At 36.8% G+C, this 17,933-nt stretch overlaps 1 protein-coding gene across 2 annotated transcripts in view; it reads left to right on the forward strand.

The window, feature by feature from the left end:
* Nucleotides 1–2,455: 2,455 nt before the first annotated feature.
* LOC115416970 (protein kinase C beta type-like) overlaps nt 2,456–17,933 on the forward strand; it is a 60,931-nt gene continuing 45,453 nt past the window's right edge. Inside the window, exons 1-2 of one of the 2 annotated variants that reach the window (XM_030130882.1) lie at nt 2,456–3,014; nt 3,492–3,523. In XM_030130882.1, the coding sequence (XP_029986742.1) occupies nt 2,851–3,014; nt 3,492–3,523 (196 nt within the window). In that variant the 5' untranslated portion in view covers nt 2,456–2,850. The remainder of the gene's footprint in view (nt 3,015–3,491; nt 3,524–17,933) is intronic. The other variant, XM_030130874.1, reaches the window with a different exon arrangement.

Below are 17,933 nucleotides of genomic sequence, written 5' to 3' on the forward strand. Positions count from 1 at the left end.
TCAATAGAGATGGTTTAGCCCCATCTGTAACATAATTAACCCATAAAGACCCAAACATCCACCTCCAACCCAAATTATCTCCTGATCTAAACTGTTTAATTCCTGTTGATCCATTAATCCTATCAATCCATTTATATAACTGGTGTAAAATACAGTTTGTCATCTTTTCATGGTCATCAGATTTGACCCATTTGGACATTCAGAGTTACCATTCAGAGTTACCGTGGAAACACCATCATCTTCTAGAACATTGATTCACCAGTAAAACCCATGGAGCTGGATCAATGACAGTGAATGGAGACACTTGTTTTTACATTCAGTTAATGATATATTATATGATATATCATTTTTCTTCAGTTTTCTCTGTATTTATGCTTTTATGAACATCTACATGATCAGTAAATTAATTACTGTAAAATACCTGATTTTCACTGAAACATGCAGAGGATAATACTATAATAAATGGTGATAAGTCACACAAGAAAAGTTAAATAAAGAGAACATTTCTTTTGGGAACTGTCACAAAAATAGCACTGGTTCTTTATGGGTTAAAGGACATTTGATGGTTTTCATCATTTTATGGTTAAATTTTTGTTTGAACTGAGGTCATGATAAACAGGTGCATCTGTCCATAAAAAGGTTATGTCTTTTGAAGTAGTAAAAAGCCCTAAATCTAAAATTGAATCCAATTGTTATAAATATATCTAATTTTAAGAAGGTCTTCATATTTCAGGTGCTTTTTTAGAATGCATATGGAATACTGTTGGTTTTTGTGGATGCTACACAGCCAAGTTTTCCACAAAGTAGAGTGATAAAGTGAATCTAGAATCTAAATAATGTAAATTATCGTACGAATAAATGGTAAATTTCACATCCAAATTTCATTCATTTATTTATTTATTAATTTATTTATCAGGGACAATGCAGTGAAACATAGTAGACATGAACTCCTGTCTCTGATCTTTACAACAGAAAAATGCATTTACAGTATAATCAATATAAAAACAGTAGAAACAGTAGAATAAACAAACGTTATAAAAGCTTATTCATATCTACCACACACACACACACACACACTCACACACATTCACACACTCAAAGAAAAGAGAAAAAAAAAATTACTAAAACATCATTAAACATCATATATTTTAGAAATGGGTATGTTCTTGTTTTGTTTTTAGTGAGTTCTTACCATTAATCTAATGGTATGGATAGGATGTTTACTTCTGATAGGGAGCATCATGTCTCTTTTTTACCTTTTACCTGTAGTTTTAGGGTTATAAGCTGTGATGATTTAATGATCTTCTAAATATGGATGGTTTAGGACGAGGGCATCAAACATATGGGCCCTCCAGGGTTCAATCTGGCCCATAGGATGAATTTACAAAGCGCAGAAATTACACAGAACACACTGACAGTCAAGACTGTCACTGAGTCTTGACAAGATGTATTGATCATAAAGTTAAATAAGTTTTAAATGTATGTTACTAAATGTTTTGTGTCTGTAGATCCACTGTGATTTGTCAGTTGAAACACACGTGTAAATAATAAGTTGAAGAAGGAACATGATGTATGTGGGCCATGTTGTTTCCATGCTTATGATTATTTCTTATTTGCATTTTTTGTTAAAGGATAGTTTGAAAATGTAAATATTTTATACTGTAATTTCCCTTTTTTTGTATTAAAACAAAGAGAAAAAAAATTGGAGTTGAACAAAAAACAAAATGAACAAAAATGAACAAAATAATCAACAAAATGAAAAAAGAATTATGATTTTAGTATGCCATTTTGTGTATGGTTTTAGCGGTGAGGTTTATGTGGTTTATGTACATTGTTAGTGTGGATGTATGGATGAAATGTCTGTTTTCTTTAACTTCTACTGCTGCTGTCTTGTCAAAGTCTAAGTCATCTTTCTGGTAAAATAAAGGTTATTATTGTTATTACTACTACCACTACTACTACTACAACTACAACTACAACTACTACTACTAATAATAACAACAACAACAAAATGATAATACAAAATGAGCAAAAGTGAGCAAAATGTATGTTATGTGTATGTTCTCACAACGTGTTTTATATTATTTATTTTTTAATTTTTAGCTTGGATGTATTGCTGAACAAATTTTTATTAATCATTTTTCTATTTTCTATAACTTCTGCTGCTGCTGTCTTGGCCAGGACACTTACAAAAGAGATTTTAATCTCAAAGAGTCATATTTTCCTGCTTAAATAGAAGTATAAATAAATAAATAAATTCTAAGTTAATAGTATTTTACTGGTCAGCCTGAGATCCTGTTGGGCTGTATGTGGCCACACCCCAGGTTTATCGGTAGGTGTTTGAATATTATAGGCAGGCCACTGATATTCACAAAGAAAGTAGTGATTGGTGTTAGAGGGGGCGTCTCAGGCCGGGTCTCCCTGTGACAGAGGAGGGCTGGTTCATGTCAGACATGTAGATGGCGCACACATGTCGGATACGGAGAACAGTGTTTGGACAAGGATGAACGACTCGCGCAGAGACTCAGTGAGAGAGGGAGCCCAGCACAGAGTTGTAATCAACACATTGGTGAGAACAGGGAAGCAGGCGCGCGGCACGGGGACCCGCCGGAAGAAGCAGCAGCAGTAGCAGCAGCTTCGGCGCGAGCTGAACACATACCGACCAAACACCGGCAGCACGAGCGACACCGCGGCGGACACCGAGGCGGAGAGGAGGAGGAGGAGGAGGAGAAGAAGGAGGAGGAGGCACCTGCACCGCCACTCGTTCTCCCCCGCTGCCTCCGCGCGCTCTCCCTCTTCTCTCGCCTCCTCACCCCTCTTTTCCTCGCGGACCGCCGCTTCCTCGTTAAGATGGCTGACCCCAACAGCGACGGAGAGGTACCGGAGAGCGCGCGCGGCTTCGCCCGTCAGGGAGCCCTCCGCCAGAAGAATGTGCACGAGGTGAAGAACCACAAGTTCATCGCGCGCTTCTTCAAGCAGCCCACCTTCTGCAGCCACTGCACGGACTTCATCTGGTGAGTGTGCGCGAGGCCAAAGGACACAGGTGATTCACTTGCTGCTGTGGTTCTGATCGGCCTCCTCTCACACTGACAGAGCTCAGACTCCGCAGTGTTTCATTCATTGTCATTGCCCAAAAAAAAACAAAAAAAAAAAACCCCGTGATGCGCCATTCGAGCCCCTTTTTTCACAATGCGACAGCACCGCGCGCGGGGCCCTGGCGGTGCGTCGTCGGCCGCCGCTGCAGAACCGCTGTTCGGCTGCGTTTACCGCATCGCGCCGACACTCATCCGTGGAAGTGGAGGAATGCAGCTGGAGACACGGACACACTGGGCCCCACTGTTGCTGCTGCAGCTGTAGCTGTGTGTGTGTTGATGTGTGTGTTGATGTGTCCATGATGTGTGAGAGGCTATCTGTACGTGTGCGCGTGCGTCACTGTCTGTTTTTCTTGCCAATTCCCTAAATTTCACATCCGTCCTCTGCTCTGTCCACAGGGGCTTTGGCAAACAGGGATTCCAGTGCCAAGGTAAGAGCAGTGGCTCATTCACAAATCCCTGTGCTGCATATGGCTGTGGGTGTGTGGACGGATGTTCACTGTCTGAAGGAGTGTTGTGTGTGTTTGTTGTATCCTGGACTGCAGGTCTGCTCACTGTTACAGTGACCTGTTGGCTCTTTCGTTGACGGCGTGTTGGTGTTGGCAGGCAGGTGTCAAACTCAAAGCAGGTGCTTGCCAACCACTGGTAAATGGAGTGAGAACACACTGAAGAGGCTCTGGAGGAGAGGCAGTGTGAGATGTAAGAGTAGAAGAGTCGGCGGAGTGGTGAAAGATGAGATGTCTGGTTTTGGCCGAGAGAGAGAGAGAAAGAGAGAGAGATAGATGGACCAGGAAGTTACAGTTCTGAAGCTTTTTTTCTCCTAACACAGAGGCTGACATCTGATTAGAATTGTAAAATGGTGGGTTTGCATGTGTGGGTGGGTGTTGATGTGTGTCTGTGGGTGGGCGGGTGAGTGGTGAGTGGTGGGTTGTCTAGACACGGACCTTTGCACAAAATGGTTTCATAATCAGACCCTTGCAGCCACATAGTGACATCCCTCAATCACATGTGTGGTACAGTAGAGCAGCAAATGTTGTCGTTCAGCTTGCGGTATCACTTCCTCCTCTTCACTGATCCATCTAAAATTATTGGGTTCCGCTCATGTGACTGGACCTTGCGAAGTCTTGGAGAAAAATTTCGTCAAGTTTCCCCTTTTTGCACTTGCTCAAGATGTCACTGATTCAGAGGAGTTGAACAGGAGTGTGTAAAAAGGTGAAGCCCCTCTGTCTCCTGGGGCTGCAGGTTGTTCAGAGTTATGGTGGTGATACAGGAAACGCATTGGGGGTAGAGAGAATGAACATTTGAGTGAGTACGCACAGCCTCCTGGACTGCAGTAAAGGAATAGACACAGACATAGACCTTAACACAGGTAGAGCCGTCGTCACAGTGAATTTCATGGCACGTTTCCTGACATAAACTGAAAAGTGATGAAGATCAGAATCAGGAATGTGTTTATAGCTGAGTAGACTTTTACATATTACAAATTTGCCTTGGTCTGTTGGTGCAAACACTAACAATAGATCTAGTGCAAAGGGAAGTGAATACAGTATACAGTAACAAATACAATATACAGTGTATGTATTTCAGAGAGGCAACTTGTGATGTAACCTTTGGGTCAAAACATCTCTTGATGTAAATCAGGAATCAATATTTCCACTAAAGGTAGATTAAACAGATGCTCATGTTACAACCGCAGGAGATATTGATTTGGAAATTTCAAAAGACGTCACACCATAAATAAGGCTTAACATCAGCCAAACGTGCTTTCCCTTGAAAACCATACATCTAAGTACATTAAAAACATGGAGTTTCTTTAAGTTGGAGGATTCGCACATGATAAAGGCATTCATTTAGTCACAACCTAAAAGGGCATTTTACAAAGTATCAGTAAAACATGGAATATAACATCTCAAAATTAATGCCACCGAGATTTTTTTATATTGAAATTGATGTTCAATGACACAGATTTCTTTTTTTTTAAATTTCTTTCTTTAGGTGTTTATTACTTAGACTTAGACATTCAGTTAGACAGTTATCCAGCTTCTAATAAAGTTAAAGACAGTTAATTACACACATGCTTGAACTGTATTCATTGTCTCTCAGCTTTTCTTTGGTCAAAACCGTTATTATATCGGCCTTTAAAAATTCTGTATTGGTCAACCTCTACAAACGTTTCTCATCAGGGTACACAGGATGAAATACTGTGACGTTTACTTAGGTTCTTCTATTTGTAGCCTGGTGTAGATTTGCATGTTTTCAGGCTGTCTGCAGATAATATGTAAGACTTTTTTAAGGTTAACGCACTTATTTTTCCTCTAGGGTAGTTTGGCCTCTGCATTTTACCCATAATACGCACACAGCACATAGCATTAGCATTAGCACATAGCCCATAGGAGCACTGAGCTGCCAATGAAAGCACTGGAGGACCAACTCTTCATCTTCAACAGAACCGTGGAACTGACATGTGGAATTTATATACACTACAAACAAAAAGTTCAGGATATTTAAAATTTTTGGGCTATTTTTTTCAGTTGGGATTCTTGCACAGCGCTCTTTACTTTTTTGTGTGTGAATTGAATTGAAACACATTTTTTTAATGACCAAAAAAAAGACCAAAAAAAAAAGAAATATCCTTAACTTTTTTGTTTGTAGTGTATATGCAGGGTTCCCACAGGGCCTTTAAAAGTCTTGAATTCACAAATCTGCATTTAATACCTTAAAGAAGTCTTTAAAAGATATTCAATTTTATATGGTAGGTCTTAAGTTATGTTGCTATAAACTTTTTTGCTGCATTGTGTTTAAATGAGTCTGTTAAATGTCCAAACTGCAAAGAAAGCAACGTTAGTCTACTCAGTTCCAACCCAACAATTTATATTGAAATGAGTTTGAATGGTGGGAATTAAGCCGTTAGAGTAAATAAATACATTTTCCTAAAATCTGGGCATCAAAATTTTTTTTCCAGTATGGCTGTGAAATAGGCATTAAATTCTGTTCTAAGTAGTCTTAAAAAGTCTTATATTTAACTTGTAGAAAGTCGTAGGAACCCTGTATATGTAATTTCATGGCTGGTGAAACTGGAGGAGAGAACAGGCAAACTCAACACAGAAAGACTCTGGTCTGACTGTGAATCAGACCCTGAACCTTCTTTGAGGTATAAATGTTTTTCACTACACCACCACCAATTTCAGATATGAATTAAATAGTCTGAGACTTTAAAAAAAAAAAAATCTGTCAGGAATCAAAAACATTTTAAGTCTTGGACACTTCAAGACCAAGAATTCTGTGTAAATGAATTGTCTCTATATTTAACTTTTACTAGATCATTTTATAACCATTTATATTACCCCTTGCATATTTCAGTGAAAATCAGGTATTTTCCTACATGTAATTCTCTGATCATATAGATGTTCATAAAAGCTCATAGTAAACTCAAAGGTTATTATATCAAAGCAGAGGCAACTGAAAAAAGAGACTTTTTCTGCAAAACGTATCATTAACTGAACACAAACCAAGTGTGTCCATCCGCTGTCATTGATCCAGCTCCATGGGTTTTACTGGTGAATCAATGTTGCAGAAGATGACGGTGTTTCCATGTTCACTACGGAGCCTCTGAACGTCCAACTGGATCATATCTGATGACCATGAAAAGATGACAAAATGCATTTTACACCAATTATTTACATGTATTAATAGGATTAGTGCTTCAGTAGTTATGAAACATTTTAGATCAGTAAATGCTTTTGGTCAACGGTGGATGTTTGTCCGGTAAACTGAGCTTGAAGATCTTTCACATCATTACAAGTACAGTTTAAGGTCAGACTGGTCAAGTATTGTCGTCTGTGACTTCTCATGTGATTTTTGCACCTAAAGTTCCTAATTTGCATTTTCTTGGTGAAGTGTTATTTTCAACTGAGCGGGACATACTCTGTTCTCCGTCTTGGTCCCATTGAATTTTCATTTATGCATATTAAATGAAAGTGACAATCATAAGAATTTAAATTTTGCTTTTGGAGGGTTTTTTTTTTTTTTTTTTTTTAGAGCTGCACAATATTTCGTTTGAGCAAAGCCATCGCCATCATGTACATGTGCGCAATAGTTACATCGCAGCTCCTGTGATGTAGGAGGCAAACAAACTCAACATGTTCTTATCTGATTTCAACCTGGGTACCTGACACACACTGGGCGCAGCAATCCACCTATCACAGTCGTTCTGAATCAGTTTGCCAAAGCAGACCACGCCTCTGCATGTGGAGTGAGTCGTTGGTAACAACATTGAAAAATGAGCAACGAACAGGAGAAAATCATGCAAAGATTTGGTGCCAAAAGAAAAGTAACGTCAGTTATCTGGAATTATTTCGGCTACAGGATGATAGAAGGATGATACTGAAACACATATTCTGTGTCGACAGTGCCTTCCACCTGTCACCACAACGAGACTTAACACAACTAATTTGTTTGACCATTTATGTCAGCACCACACACCTGTTATATCCTCCTGAGTATTTTTTCATATCGCAATATATATCGCAGTTACAAAAAATCGCAATGTCAATTTTTTCCAATATTGTGCAGCCCTGCTTTTTTAAAAAAATGTAGAATGACATTTGGCAGAACAGTTTTAGTTGCACTGTTCTTAAAGGAAGTCTTTCAACCCAAGACAAATGTTTTTCCTAACTCTTAACAGGCCTACACATTTCAGTACTGAGGTGTGTAAACCTTAGGACTGATCCTCTGTACTTTTAGAGCTCTTTGATACTGTAAAACACCAGATTTCAGCCCCTAAATCTCACCAGGGAGCAACTTTTATATCTGTTTCTTAGTGATATGGTGACAGGCAGCTGCAGGTTGTGGTAAATGCTTTCATTAATGATTGTATAAAACTGCTTTGAATCTGTAAGAATGCAAGAAGAGACAAAGATCTGTACCCCAAATTGGAATTAAAAAAATGTATTTTCTGGGATCTGATATTGGAGCTGAGTTGTTGCTCTTGGTGCTGTTGGTGTTTTTGGAGCCTTAACGTTACCAAACCATGACTGAAAACTGAGAATAGTTGAGTTTCCCTAGGGATGAACCTCACTCTCCTGAATGACAGTTTATTCATCCGTGAAGAGCTGCTCCACCTGTGGGCTTTTCCACTCTTTTTACTGTCTCAATTCCTAAAGTTTTATCTTTGCAAGGAAACCTTTTTACCAGAAGTCCTTGAAGCCTTATTTTCCCCAAATACTCTCAGGCTGTGCTTAGATAAAATCTGTGTTTACATTAGTGCTTATTAGTTTCATGTTGGATTCATCTGTTGTTCTGTTAAAGCGTAATCACTACAAATGTTTATCCAAAACCAAATTTAAAAACAACGCTAAAATTAATATAGCTTTATAACAGGAATGCTAACTTCTTAATCCAGGGATGTCAAACTCATTTTAGTCAAGAATATGAGTAACATGAACAGCCACGAAGAAACTGAAATTTATTAAGCAAAATATGTGCCATTTTAACATTATTATGCCTCAGTTTGCCATTTCCACATGTGCATTACAACTTATAGAGTACAGTGGATCTACAAACACACAGAACATTTAGTAACAGGCAGAATATTGTTAAAATTGCATTTACTGCTGTTAAGACATTTCAGGTTGTTTATATTTGTTGAGGTTATTTGCAGTTTTTGCTAATGAATAGTTTGTAAATGTAAACATTTTCATGTAATATTACTTTTTTTTTTACAAAAACTGGAAAAACTTGGATTTGTCATTATTTATAGGTTATTATGGTAGTATTGTTGTGATCTTACCCATTTAAAATTGAATGGGGCTGAATGTAGCCCCTGAACTAAAATGACTGGTAATATCTTCAGTGTCATTTTTGCAATTCATAAATTCATTCCATGTGCCGGATTGGACCCTTTGGGCTGTATGCTTGACACCCATGTCTTAATCTGATTGATTTATGAGAACTATTGGAATCATATTTACAATTCCTGGCTTTTAGACTTTTATTTTAGGATCTGTAGAAACCCTGGATGTTAAAGTTTGATGTCCTTCTATCTGAGGTGGGCTGAGTGACACAGAAATGGACATTAACTGTTGTCTCCACCACATTTGAGTGTATTTCACTGTGTGGTTAAAGCCTGTTTTACATTGAGATAAAGTCCCTGAAATGCCATTAAAATACATTTTAAAAGACTTTGACATGTGCACCACCAAATAAGCCCAATACTGAGTAGAAAACATTGAGCTGGGATGAAGTTTATTTTTCTTAAATAATCTTTGCTAAGTTACAGGAAAAAGTCATAGAGAGAAACAGATAAATAGTCATCAGTGAGCACTGTTTTGAGAAAGAGATGCAAGTTAAATTTACATACAGGATATCTGTTGTTTTTTTTTTGTTTTTTTTTTTATCAGTATGCCAGTTATTAAGTTAATTTAGAGTAAGCAAGAAATGCAACGTTCTTGTCTAAATTTTAACACCCAGTCTTTTTAACAAATGGAAAACAGAGGTCGTATTTTATATTTTCCCTTGGAGTTAAGAGGAAAAGATGGAACATTAGCCAAAAATAAATGGTGCCAACTGTTGTACTGAAGTAAAACTAGTGGCGCCAGAGGAAGAGTAGGGTAACACATGCACTCACAGTTCATCTGCAAATTTACAAGACGGAATGTCAGACATGTGGGGTGGACTTGTTCTGACCTGAAGTGACGCGCATGTCATCTGTGTGGTGGTGTCATCTGTTCACACTGGGTGTGTTTGAATACCTGTTCTGCAGGGGAGGAGGTGAATACCGACAACTCCTTTTCTCCCGCCTTCACCTTTGCCTTTCATAGTGGTTTACAAACTAGTACAGCTTGTGTGCACCTGTATGTGTCTTTATGACTGCAAAAAGAGGAAGTCTGCCTTGCCTTCATGGTAATGTGAGATCCACATCTATGATCAAAGTCAGGTCTGGTTGTTATATTTAGGTGTGGGGGGGTCATTGATCTCACCAAAACTGTTAAAGCAAACTTACACAAGAAGTGTTAAAATAATTTTCCAGATTTTCAAAGATAAAACCCAAATCAGAATGTTTAAAACTGCAAAACAAAATGTTGTCTTCAGGGTGACAGAGTTTGTTGTATTTGCCTTTAGAGCCGTGAATAGAATAGAATAGAATAGAGTCTTTATCGTCATTGTAACAAGTACAACAAAATTAAAAGTGCCATACAATCTGTACTTCATACAGGGTGTCCATGAAGTCTCTTTACAATTTAACAAATTTATTACAAAAGCAAAGGAATAGACAAATCTGTGGAAATTGTTGTATAATGAAAAGTACGTATTGAAGTTTTTTTTTTTTCGTCGCCTCATTTAATACACCTCTATGTGGGCATCATTAGTTGCACAAAGCACATCAAGACGGTACTGGATTTCTTGCCATGTTGGCTGTATCATAGCCTCTTCAATGGTGTCAATGGCATCAGTGATCTTTTGCTTCAGGTCATTCGATTAAAAACTTTGATAACCACTGAGTACATAGAACCAATCTGATTAACATATCTGATCAATTGCTTTTGTAATAATTTTTTTTTAATTGTAAAGAGACTTTGTGGACACCCTGTATATAAAACCTACGGTCAAAATATGAATAAAAGCAGTTTCTAAAACAATAATGGGTGAAACTGTCACATTTTTGAAGCTCCACATAAATCTCAGAAACTATTAAAGCCTCATCAAAACAGGCTATTTGCAGATCATCTATTTTCTTTTTACTTGTTATAAGATGTTTTATGAGAAATTTGAAATGTCGGAGCTCAGTCTGTTTTATTTCTATCAGATATGGTAATTTGTGTTATAATCTGATGACAGCTTGAAGATTATCAGTATTTTACATACTTAACAAATATTTGTCTTATTGCTTGATGATTTTAGTTCTGTGTATGTTTCTCTTAAGAGTGTAACAGTACTTAGTACGTAAGATAAAAGTCATGATTCAATTCATTTTCAGTGCAATAATAATAATAGAGGAAATTATCTAAAGCATGAAATAAAATTAATAAGAAATTTAAGAAACTGCAAATTCAAATTACTAAAAACATAATGGAATATAAAAATACGAAAATAAAATGATCCAAAACAGCTCTTTCTTTTTATTAACTGTAACATTAAATGTGTTATTTATGCCAGAGAATAGTCAAGAGCTCAGTTTGATTTTTCTGGTCAGACTTAAAGAATATAATAAATAAATAAATATCTAAAATTCCACATTAGCACACATTAGAAGTGGTGAGTCCAAGTATAATCTGAGACCCACTGGTGATTTAAGTGGCTTGAATGGACAGTTACAACACATCTAATCTCTTCTTATCTCTTCTGAGTACAAAAAGAGCTGCTATTGATCTTCTGTTCCCACATCACAACCTTTACCAAATCAATGGCCTCAGAAGCTGATGTTTTCATTAAAAACACAGAGCTGGACAGTTGGAAGCTCAGTGTTTCTGTCTAATGAGAAAGACTTCAGCTGATTCTTGCAACTTAAAGTGTCATTGCTATCGATTTCAAAACAACAGTAGCCAAATTTGAATCTCTCTCATGGAATAATCAGCAGTTGAAATTGTATCTTAGTTATTGATTGCTCGTCAAGCCGGTCTACAGTATTGATTACGAGGTTTGTGTGGGGACAATGCGGTTGCGGCTTAATCATAATCCTGACTCCTATTGTCCACAATGTAGTGCTTCAGAGTCAGTCTGCTGTTTCACAATGAATTCTAAATTCAGTGAGTCCACAGTGTGAGTAGTCTGAAAATGGCAGGCGCCAAGATGTCTGATTTTATCTGAGCCAGACTGAAGGTATGCAAAGCACTGGGACTGAAATGACACTGAAATGGAGAAATCACATCAGATGACTCTTAATAGGTAGGAGTGTAAGGAAATATCGGTATTGTGATATTTCATTTCACGATACTGTATTGATATTAAGAAGTACTGTATCGATATTTTTTTAGGTATTTATTCAAATGCAGATATGGCAGAGGTTCATTTTTGTTTTTCTTTGTTGTTCATATTTTTTGGGAATCCTGCGAGCTCTTATTTATATTCACATGGGTAATTTTGCTCTGTTGTTTGTATACTACAAAAGGTTTTACTGTTTGAAAAAGGCAGATGTTAGTGTCTTTGTTGGGATTGCACGAAAATAATGTTCTGATGTTGGAGGATTTAGGGACTGTACACTATGGACTGAAGTCCTAAAGAAGTAACACTAGCAGACCGCAAAGCAAGACGATGCAAAGAGTGAATGACAGTATTATACAAGCAAAAATATGACGCTGCATTACAGATTATTTTGTTCTCTTGCAACCTGTTTGTTTTTTTATAATACCATAACTGTGATTATTTTCCCCCAGGCTTTTCCTATCAGCGTTCCTTTATTTTCTTTCAAAATCTGTGCATTTAACAAAAAAGTACATCGATCCATTTTACCAGTGCTGCTTTTTTGTTTCATGTTTTTGTTTCATTTCCAAACATTCCGTGTTTGAATGTATTATTTTTATTCTCTTGTTTTATTTGGTATTGGTTTATTGTTTTCATTTTTCTTGTTTTTAATTGTACAGCTGTTTTATGTTTTTAATCTATTTTTGTATTTTATTCTTTTATTTTGGCTTTCATTTATTCTTCTGTGCAGCACACTGGTCCACTGTGGTTGTTTTAAAGTGCTTTACAAATAAAGAGAGAGCTTAATTGTTAATCTTCCCCCTTTAGAAAATAATGTATGCCAAATGCATAAATCTAAATCTAAATGTTATTGTTCTTGTATATTGATATTGCTTTTAAGGTGTATAATTTTAGTAAAGAAAGTGTTTGTTTTAATCATGTTTTGTCTTGAGTACAATTCAGTTAGGATTGTGAATCATCCATAACACTGGAAAAAAGGTTGTTTTAGCCATCATGTAATAATTTCTTCAAAAAAAGCCTGTTGTAGTACTTGTTGAAGTGGCGATTATGGGTACTAGTGTAAGAAGGTTTTCATAAATTTTGTGAAAATCCCTAACATCTAGTTGGAATAGTTGAAGTGAATTAGCATGAAATAACCGTAACTTGGCTTTGCACAGTTTGCCACAGTATTATATTTAGGTACTGTTAGTGGATGTCACTGTGAAGAAGAAACTCTCCCTGAATGGGAAATGGTTCATTATGTATTAATGCTTGTTTGTGTATAACCCCTGTCCGGTTCTCCCATCAGGTAATATCCATACAGTAATAAAAAAAAAAATTAATCCAACCAATAGGGAGAATTGATATAAGGTTCAAAACCCCCTTAGATCAAAACTGTCAAGCAACTCATGGCCCCAGTGTGCTTATACTGGAGGCCAAATTGCTGAACAGGACAGGGTTAAAAAAAAAAAAAAAAGGAAATGGTTCATCATAAAACCACAATTTGTTGCTTTTAGTTTCTTTTGTCTGCAGTCTTATCTTACAAAAAGAAGTAAAAAAAAAAAAAAAAAGAAAGAAAAAGGGCTTTTGGTGGAAATTATTTGTAGTTCTCAGACAAAGCCAAGCATTTTTCCACTTCACTGTCCATATATTGTTTTAACTTATACAGGACATAGCAGCTGCTTTTCCTTAACTGAATTAATAGTAGAGTTGCTTTTTTTAACTGGATAACTTTAGACAGGAATAACTGGACTGTGCCGTCTTATATCATAATGATCTCCATTTTACTTGATTTTAAGAGGAATTATACAAAGCACATCATTAAATTTAATAGTAATTGTGCCTTCTAAACTTTCGTAAAACGTTATTATTAGTTTTAAATTTCCACAGTACCAGTGCAATTACAGAGAGCTTTGCATTATGGACATGTAGTGTTAATATTGCTGGGCTAGAGAATATATGAAAGTCTGTTTAACCAGTGAAGTCTATGGTCATTGAGCTGTAAAACTCAGTTTAGGTTCAAACAGTCAACCAAAGTGAGCTTTTATGCTTGTTTACCATAACTTCTTTCATTCATGAGGCACCAGTTAGGTTTCAGAAGGGGCTAAATTCATTTATTTAACTCAAATACAGTGACTAGTTTACATAATCAGGGTTTTACCTGCAGTAGATCACAATTTGTGTCTTTAATACAGTAATTATATCACTGTACTGAATAAAGTAACACTTTCTGTACTGAACATTATAACACTGAATAATGTAACACTTTCTTATTCCTTGACAACTATTAGTAAAAGCAGGCACGTGCACACTTAAGGCTCAAAGGGTGCTTGAGCCCCTGCCCTTTTTGCCTCAATGAAAAAGTGACCTTTTTAATTGTTTTTAAATAAATAAATTCCTGTTCTGCAATTGCAAAACCGAAAAACCTGCATCTATAAGGGCGGATTGTCCCCTGCTGTGCGGACCGAACGGTCTGGTATTATCCTGAGTACTGTTGCATCCCCAGTATAGATGAAGAGGAATCCACTAAAGCTGTCTTCAGACTGACAGAGAACCATGCTGGTGCCAGTTCTCACACTTAATCTTGAACTGGCCGATATCTGCACTCTGAAAATCAGATTGTTTGAGAGATGAAAATTTGGTGTCCGACGGGCACCAAGTGAAACTTGGTTTTTCTAAGTGAACCGTGATGACATGAGTGGACATCACTAGGTCTGTGTTTGCCTACTGAGGTTACATCTGGATTCGGTGTCACTGCCGCCTTCACAGCAGATGTTGCAGCATGGCCTGGTGCAGATAAATAATGATCTGTATTAAGAGTACAAATGCTCGCAGGTAGGCTAGTCGATGATGCAATCCATAGCACTGTTATTTTCTCTGCCGTGAACACATCCGCTTTTGTATGGCCTTTTTTTTTTTTGGTGGTGAAACAACGCCCTCTGTCGATGACGTGTCATGGGCTCGCATGATGGTTTGAATGCGGGCTGTTCACAAGCAAGCACTTTGGTTCCCAGTGTAACGGTGCAGGCCGGGCTGGCCTAGCCTGTCTGGAAACGGCTAAAGATCCAGTTTGACAGATACAGTGGGAGCTAAAGCACTAACATTAGTGAAGACCTACTTTTTCTTCTCAGTTGATTAGGAATTGTAACTTTACTAATCAACCTCATCAACTCGTCTTCTGCTCTTTATCGTCTTATATCAAGTGGTAGAATGACACCTGGATGTGTGTTATGGACTTGGAGGTTTGGACACTGAAGGCATTTGTTTAGTCCTCTTTAACATGTTTTTTCTGCAATTGATGAAACCAAGTCCAGATGATGAAAATGAGTTCAGATCATGTTGGACTGCTAGTGGCTACAGTTATAAGATTGTACAGCAGTTCTAGTTTCATGCTTGCTGATGCTGTGTAGGTAGGGATGTAACGATTACCGGTATAATGATAAACCGCAGAAAAATTGCAGTATTACCATTTAAATTCTAATTATCATGATAACTGTGTTTGATTACCACACTTTTAGGGGAAAAAACCCTATGTAAAGATCTGGTTTTATGTCAAATATTTGAGTATAGTTTTAATTTAGTACAATTTTAATTTTCTATACATAATATTTGGAACCAATATTCACTTTTAAAGTCTTTGAAAAGGTTTGTTAAGCATATGTGTGTTATTTATGCAATAAATTATATACATTTTTCGAATTGGATTTTATATATATATTTTTTTGTTTTCTGGCCTGTTATGTTGACATAGTAGGTTAAAGTGAAAAATAATAAGCAGATCAGATAGATGAAGTGGTGCTTAAACAACAGATACCAAACAGGGTATAGTAAACATTTGTTATATAGTATATAAAGGCAAAAACAAAAGAACTGAAAAACGGACAAAACAGGCTCAGACCACTAAGGGTTAATATTTGAATGTTTCTGCAACAGAAGGTACATTGCGCCAATTATTTTATTTTATTTTATTTTTTATTTATTTATTTATTTTTAATACAACTTGGTTAAATTATTTCAGTGTGTGTATTAGAACTTTTTGAACATTTTGAGCACAATTTCAACAATACTGTGATAATAATGATAACCGTGATAATTTTGGTTACAATAACCGTGATATGAAATTTTCATATCGTTACATCCCTATGTGTAGGTGAAGCTAAAATCACATGATTACAGGTGCGTCATGTTTCTTCTGTGATGCAGTTTGGAACCAGAGTCTAGACTTTATAAAGATGGACATATGCCAGCACTCCAAAAGTGAAGCCAGAACATCTCAACCTCCCCCGATGGATCATAGATTTATTGAGTAATCTATAAAAAACAAAACCGATAAGAAAAATGACAACTAGGTCTGATGGAAGCTACTTAAAAACACAGAAATCACTCAGTAAAAAATTTAATGGACATCTCTGACTAAAGCTGCATCCACACTTTGGCAAAATTTCAGAAATAATCTCCAACTATTCTAACCTGTAACACAACCAAGTGACCAAATGATGCTACTTTTGGACACAGAAATTTGCTGAAAACTTGATGAAATAACAGCTCGTCTGCTGTTAACATAGTCAGTAGTATCATGATAAGAAGCACATATTATCAACAGCTGCAAACAGACACGACCAGGACAGAATCAGCTGTAGTTCGATATCAGGGTTGATTTCACAGCTGGCTGTTAATGTCTTGTTTTCTTCTCAAAGAGTCACATGAACAGAGCTGGATGAATCAGGGAAGCGCCAACACCCAACCAGGCATCGAATGTGGGTGGTTTGTCATGGTTTTGTCCGTTTACATTTTAATGCAACCCTGGACTTTGATGAACTCAACAGTTATTGTCAAAAGACCTCTTTTCCACTGCAGCATCTTTACCCAGGATTTTGAAAAACCTACATTACAGTACATTTTTGATGAAATTTACTGGGTACAAACTTTCCCTCGACCCCAAATTTCCCCTGGATAAACAATCATAGATTGGGGGGGGGGGGCAGGTTACATGAAAACTTTTTTATTTCATTTTTACATGCTGCACTTAGTGTTTTTGATAATTTAGAAAATGGAGCAAAAGAAGATAAGCTATGAGACGTGGAGAGATGATGAGGTGCTTTTGCCGAATACACTTGAAAGCTCAAAAGAGCACATTCGTCTCGCTCCAACAAGTGCATTGTAATCACCTGTCTGTCTATCTGAATACATTAAAGAACATATTTGACAAATACACTCAAAACACCCTGGACCTTGTCAAATATATACTGAATACACTCAAGAGAAATTCAAAAGAAAACTCGTTTTTGTTCAGGGATCACATTCAGCCCAGTTTGATCTCCAGGTGGACAGACGTAAAATAATAGCATAATAACCCATAAATAATGACAACTTCAATTTTTTTTTCTCTTTTTGTGCGAAAAAGTAAAATCACATTATGAAAATATACTTTTACAAACTAATATTTCTCTAAAAATGTGAATGAGCTGAAAAACCTGAAGTCTCTTAAGAAAAACAAGTGCAATTTTAACAATATTATGTCTGAGTTTATCATTTTCACAGGTGCATTACAACTTTGGGAATTTAGTGTTTGTAACTAAAATGAGTTTGATACCCTTGACTGTTAATAGCTTCAGTGAAATTTTTTCACTTCGCAAATTCATCCCACAGGCTGGATTGGAGCCTTTGACGGGACAGTTTTGGCCCACGGGCCTTATGTTTGACACCCCTGGTCTACAGTGTGATGTTTTATTGACAAAAATAAAAATATTTTCTGTCCATTTGAACTATTGATGCCATTAGTTTAATACCAAAGTAATAATCGCTAATGTAAACATCTTTATCTTTAACGTAATATTGTGTTTTCATTTTGCAGACAGGGTGAGTTTATGAACTGTACAGGACACTTAAAAAAACTGAGAGTAAAATCGCCGTTCAAACCCTGGGTTATAATTCACCCTGAGG

This window comes from Sphaeramia orbicularis, chromosome 1 (assembly GCF_902148855.1).
Source record: "Sphaeramia orbicularis chromosome 1, fSphaOr1.1, whole genome shotgun sequence".
In the NCBI taxonomy this organism is placed as follows: domain Eukaryota; kingdom Metazoa; phylum Chordata; class Actinopteri; order Kurtiformes; family Apogonidae; genus Sphaeramia; species Sphaeramia orbicularis.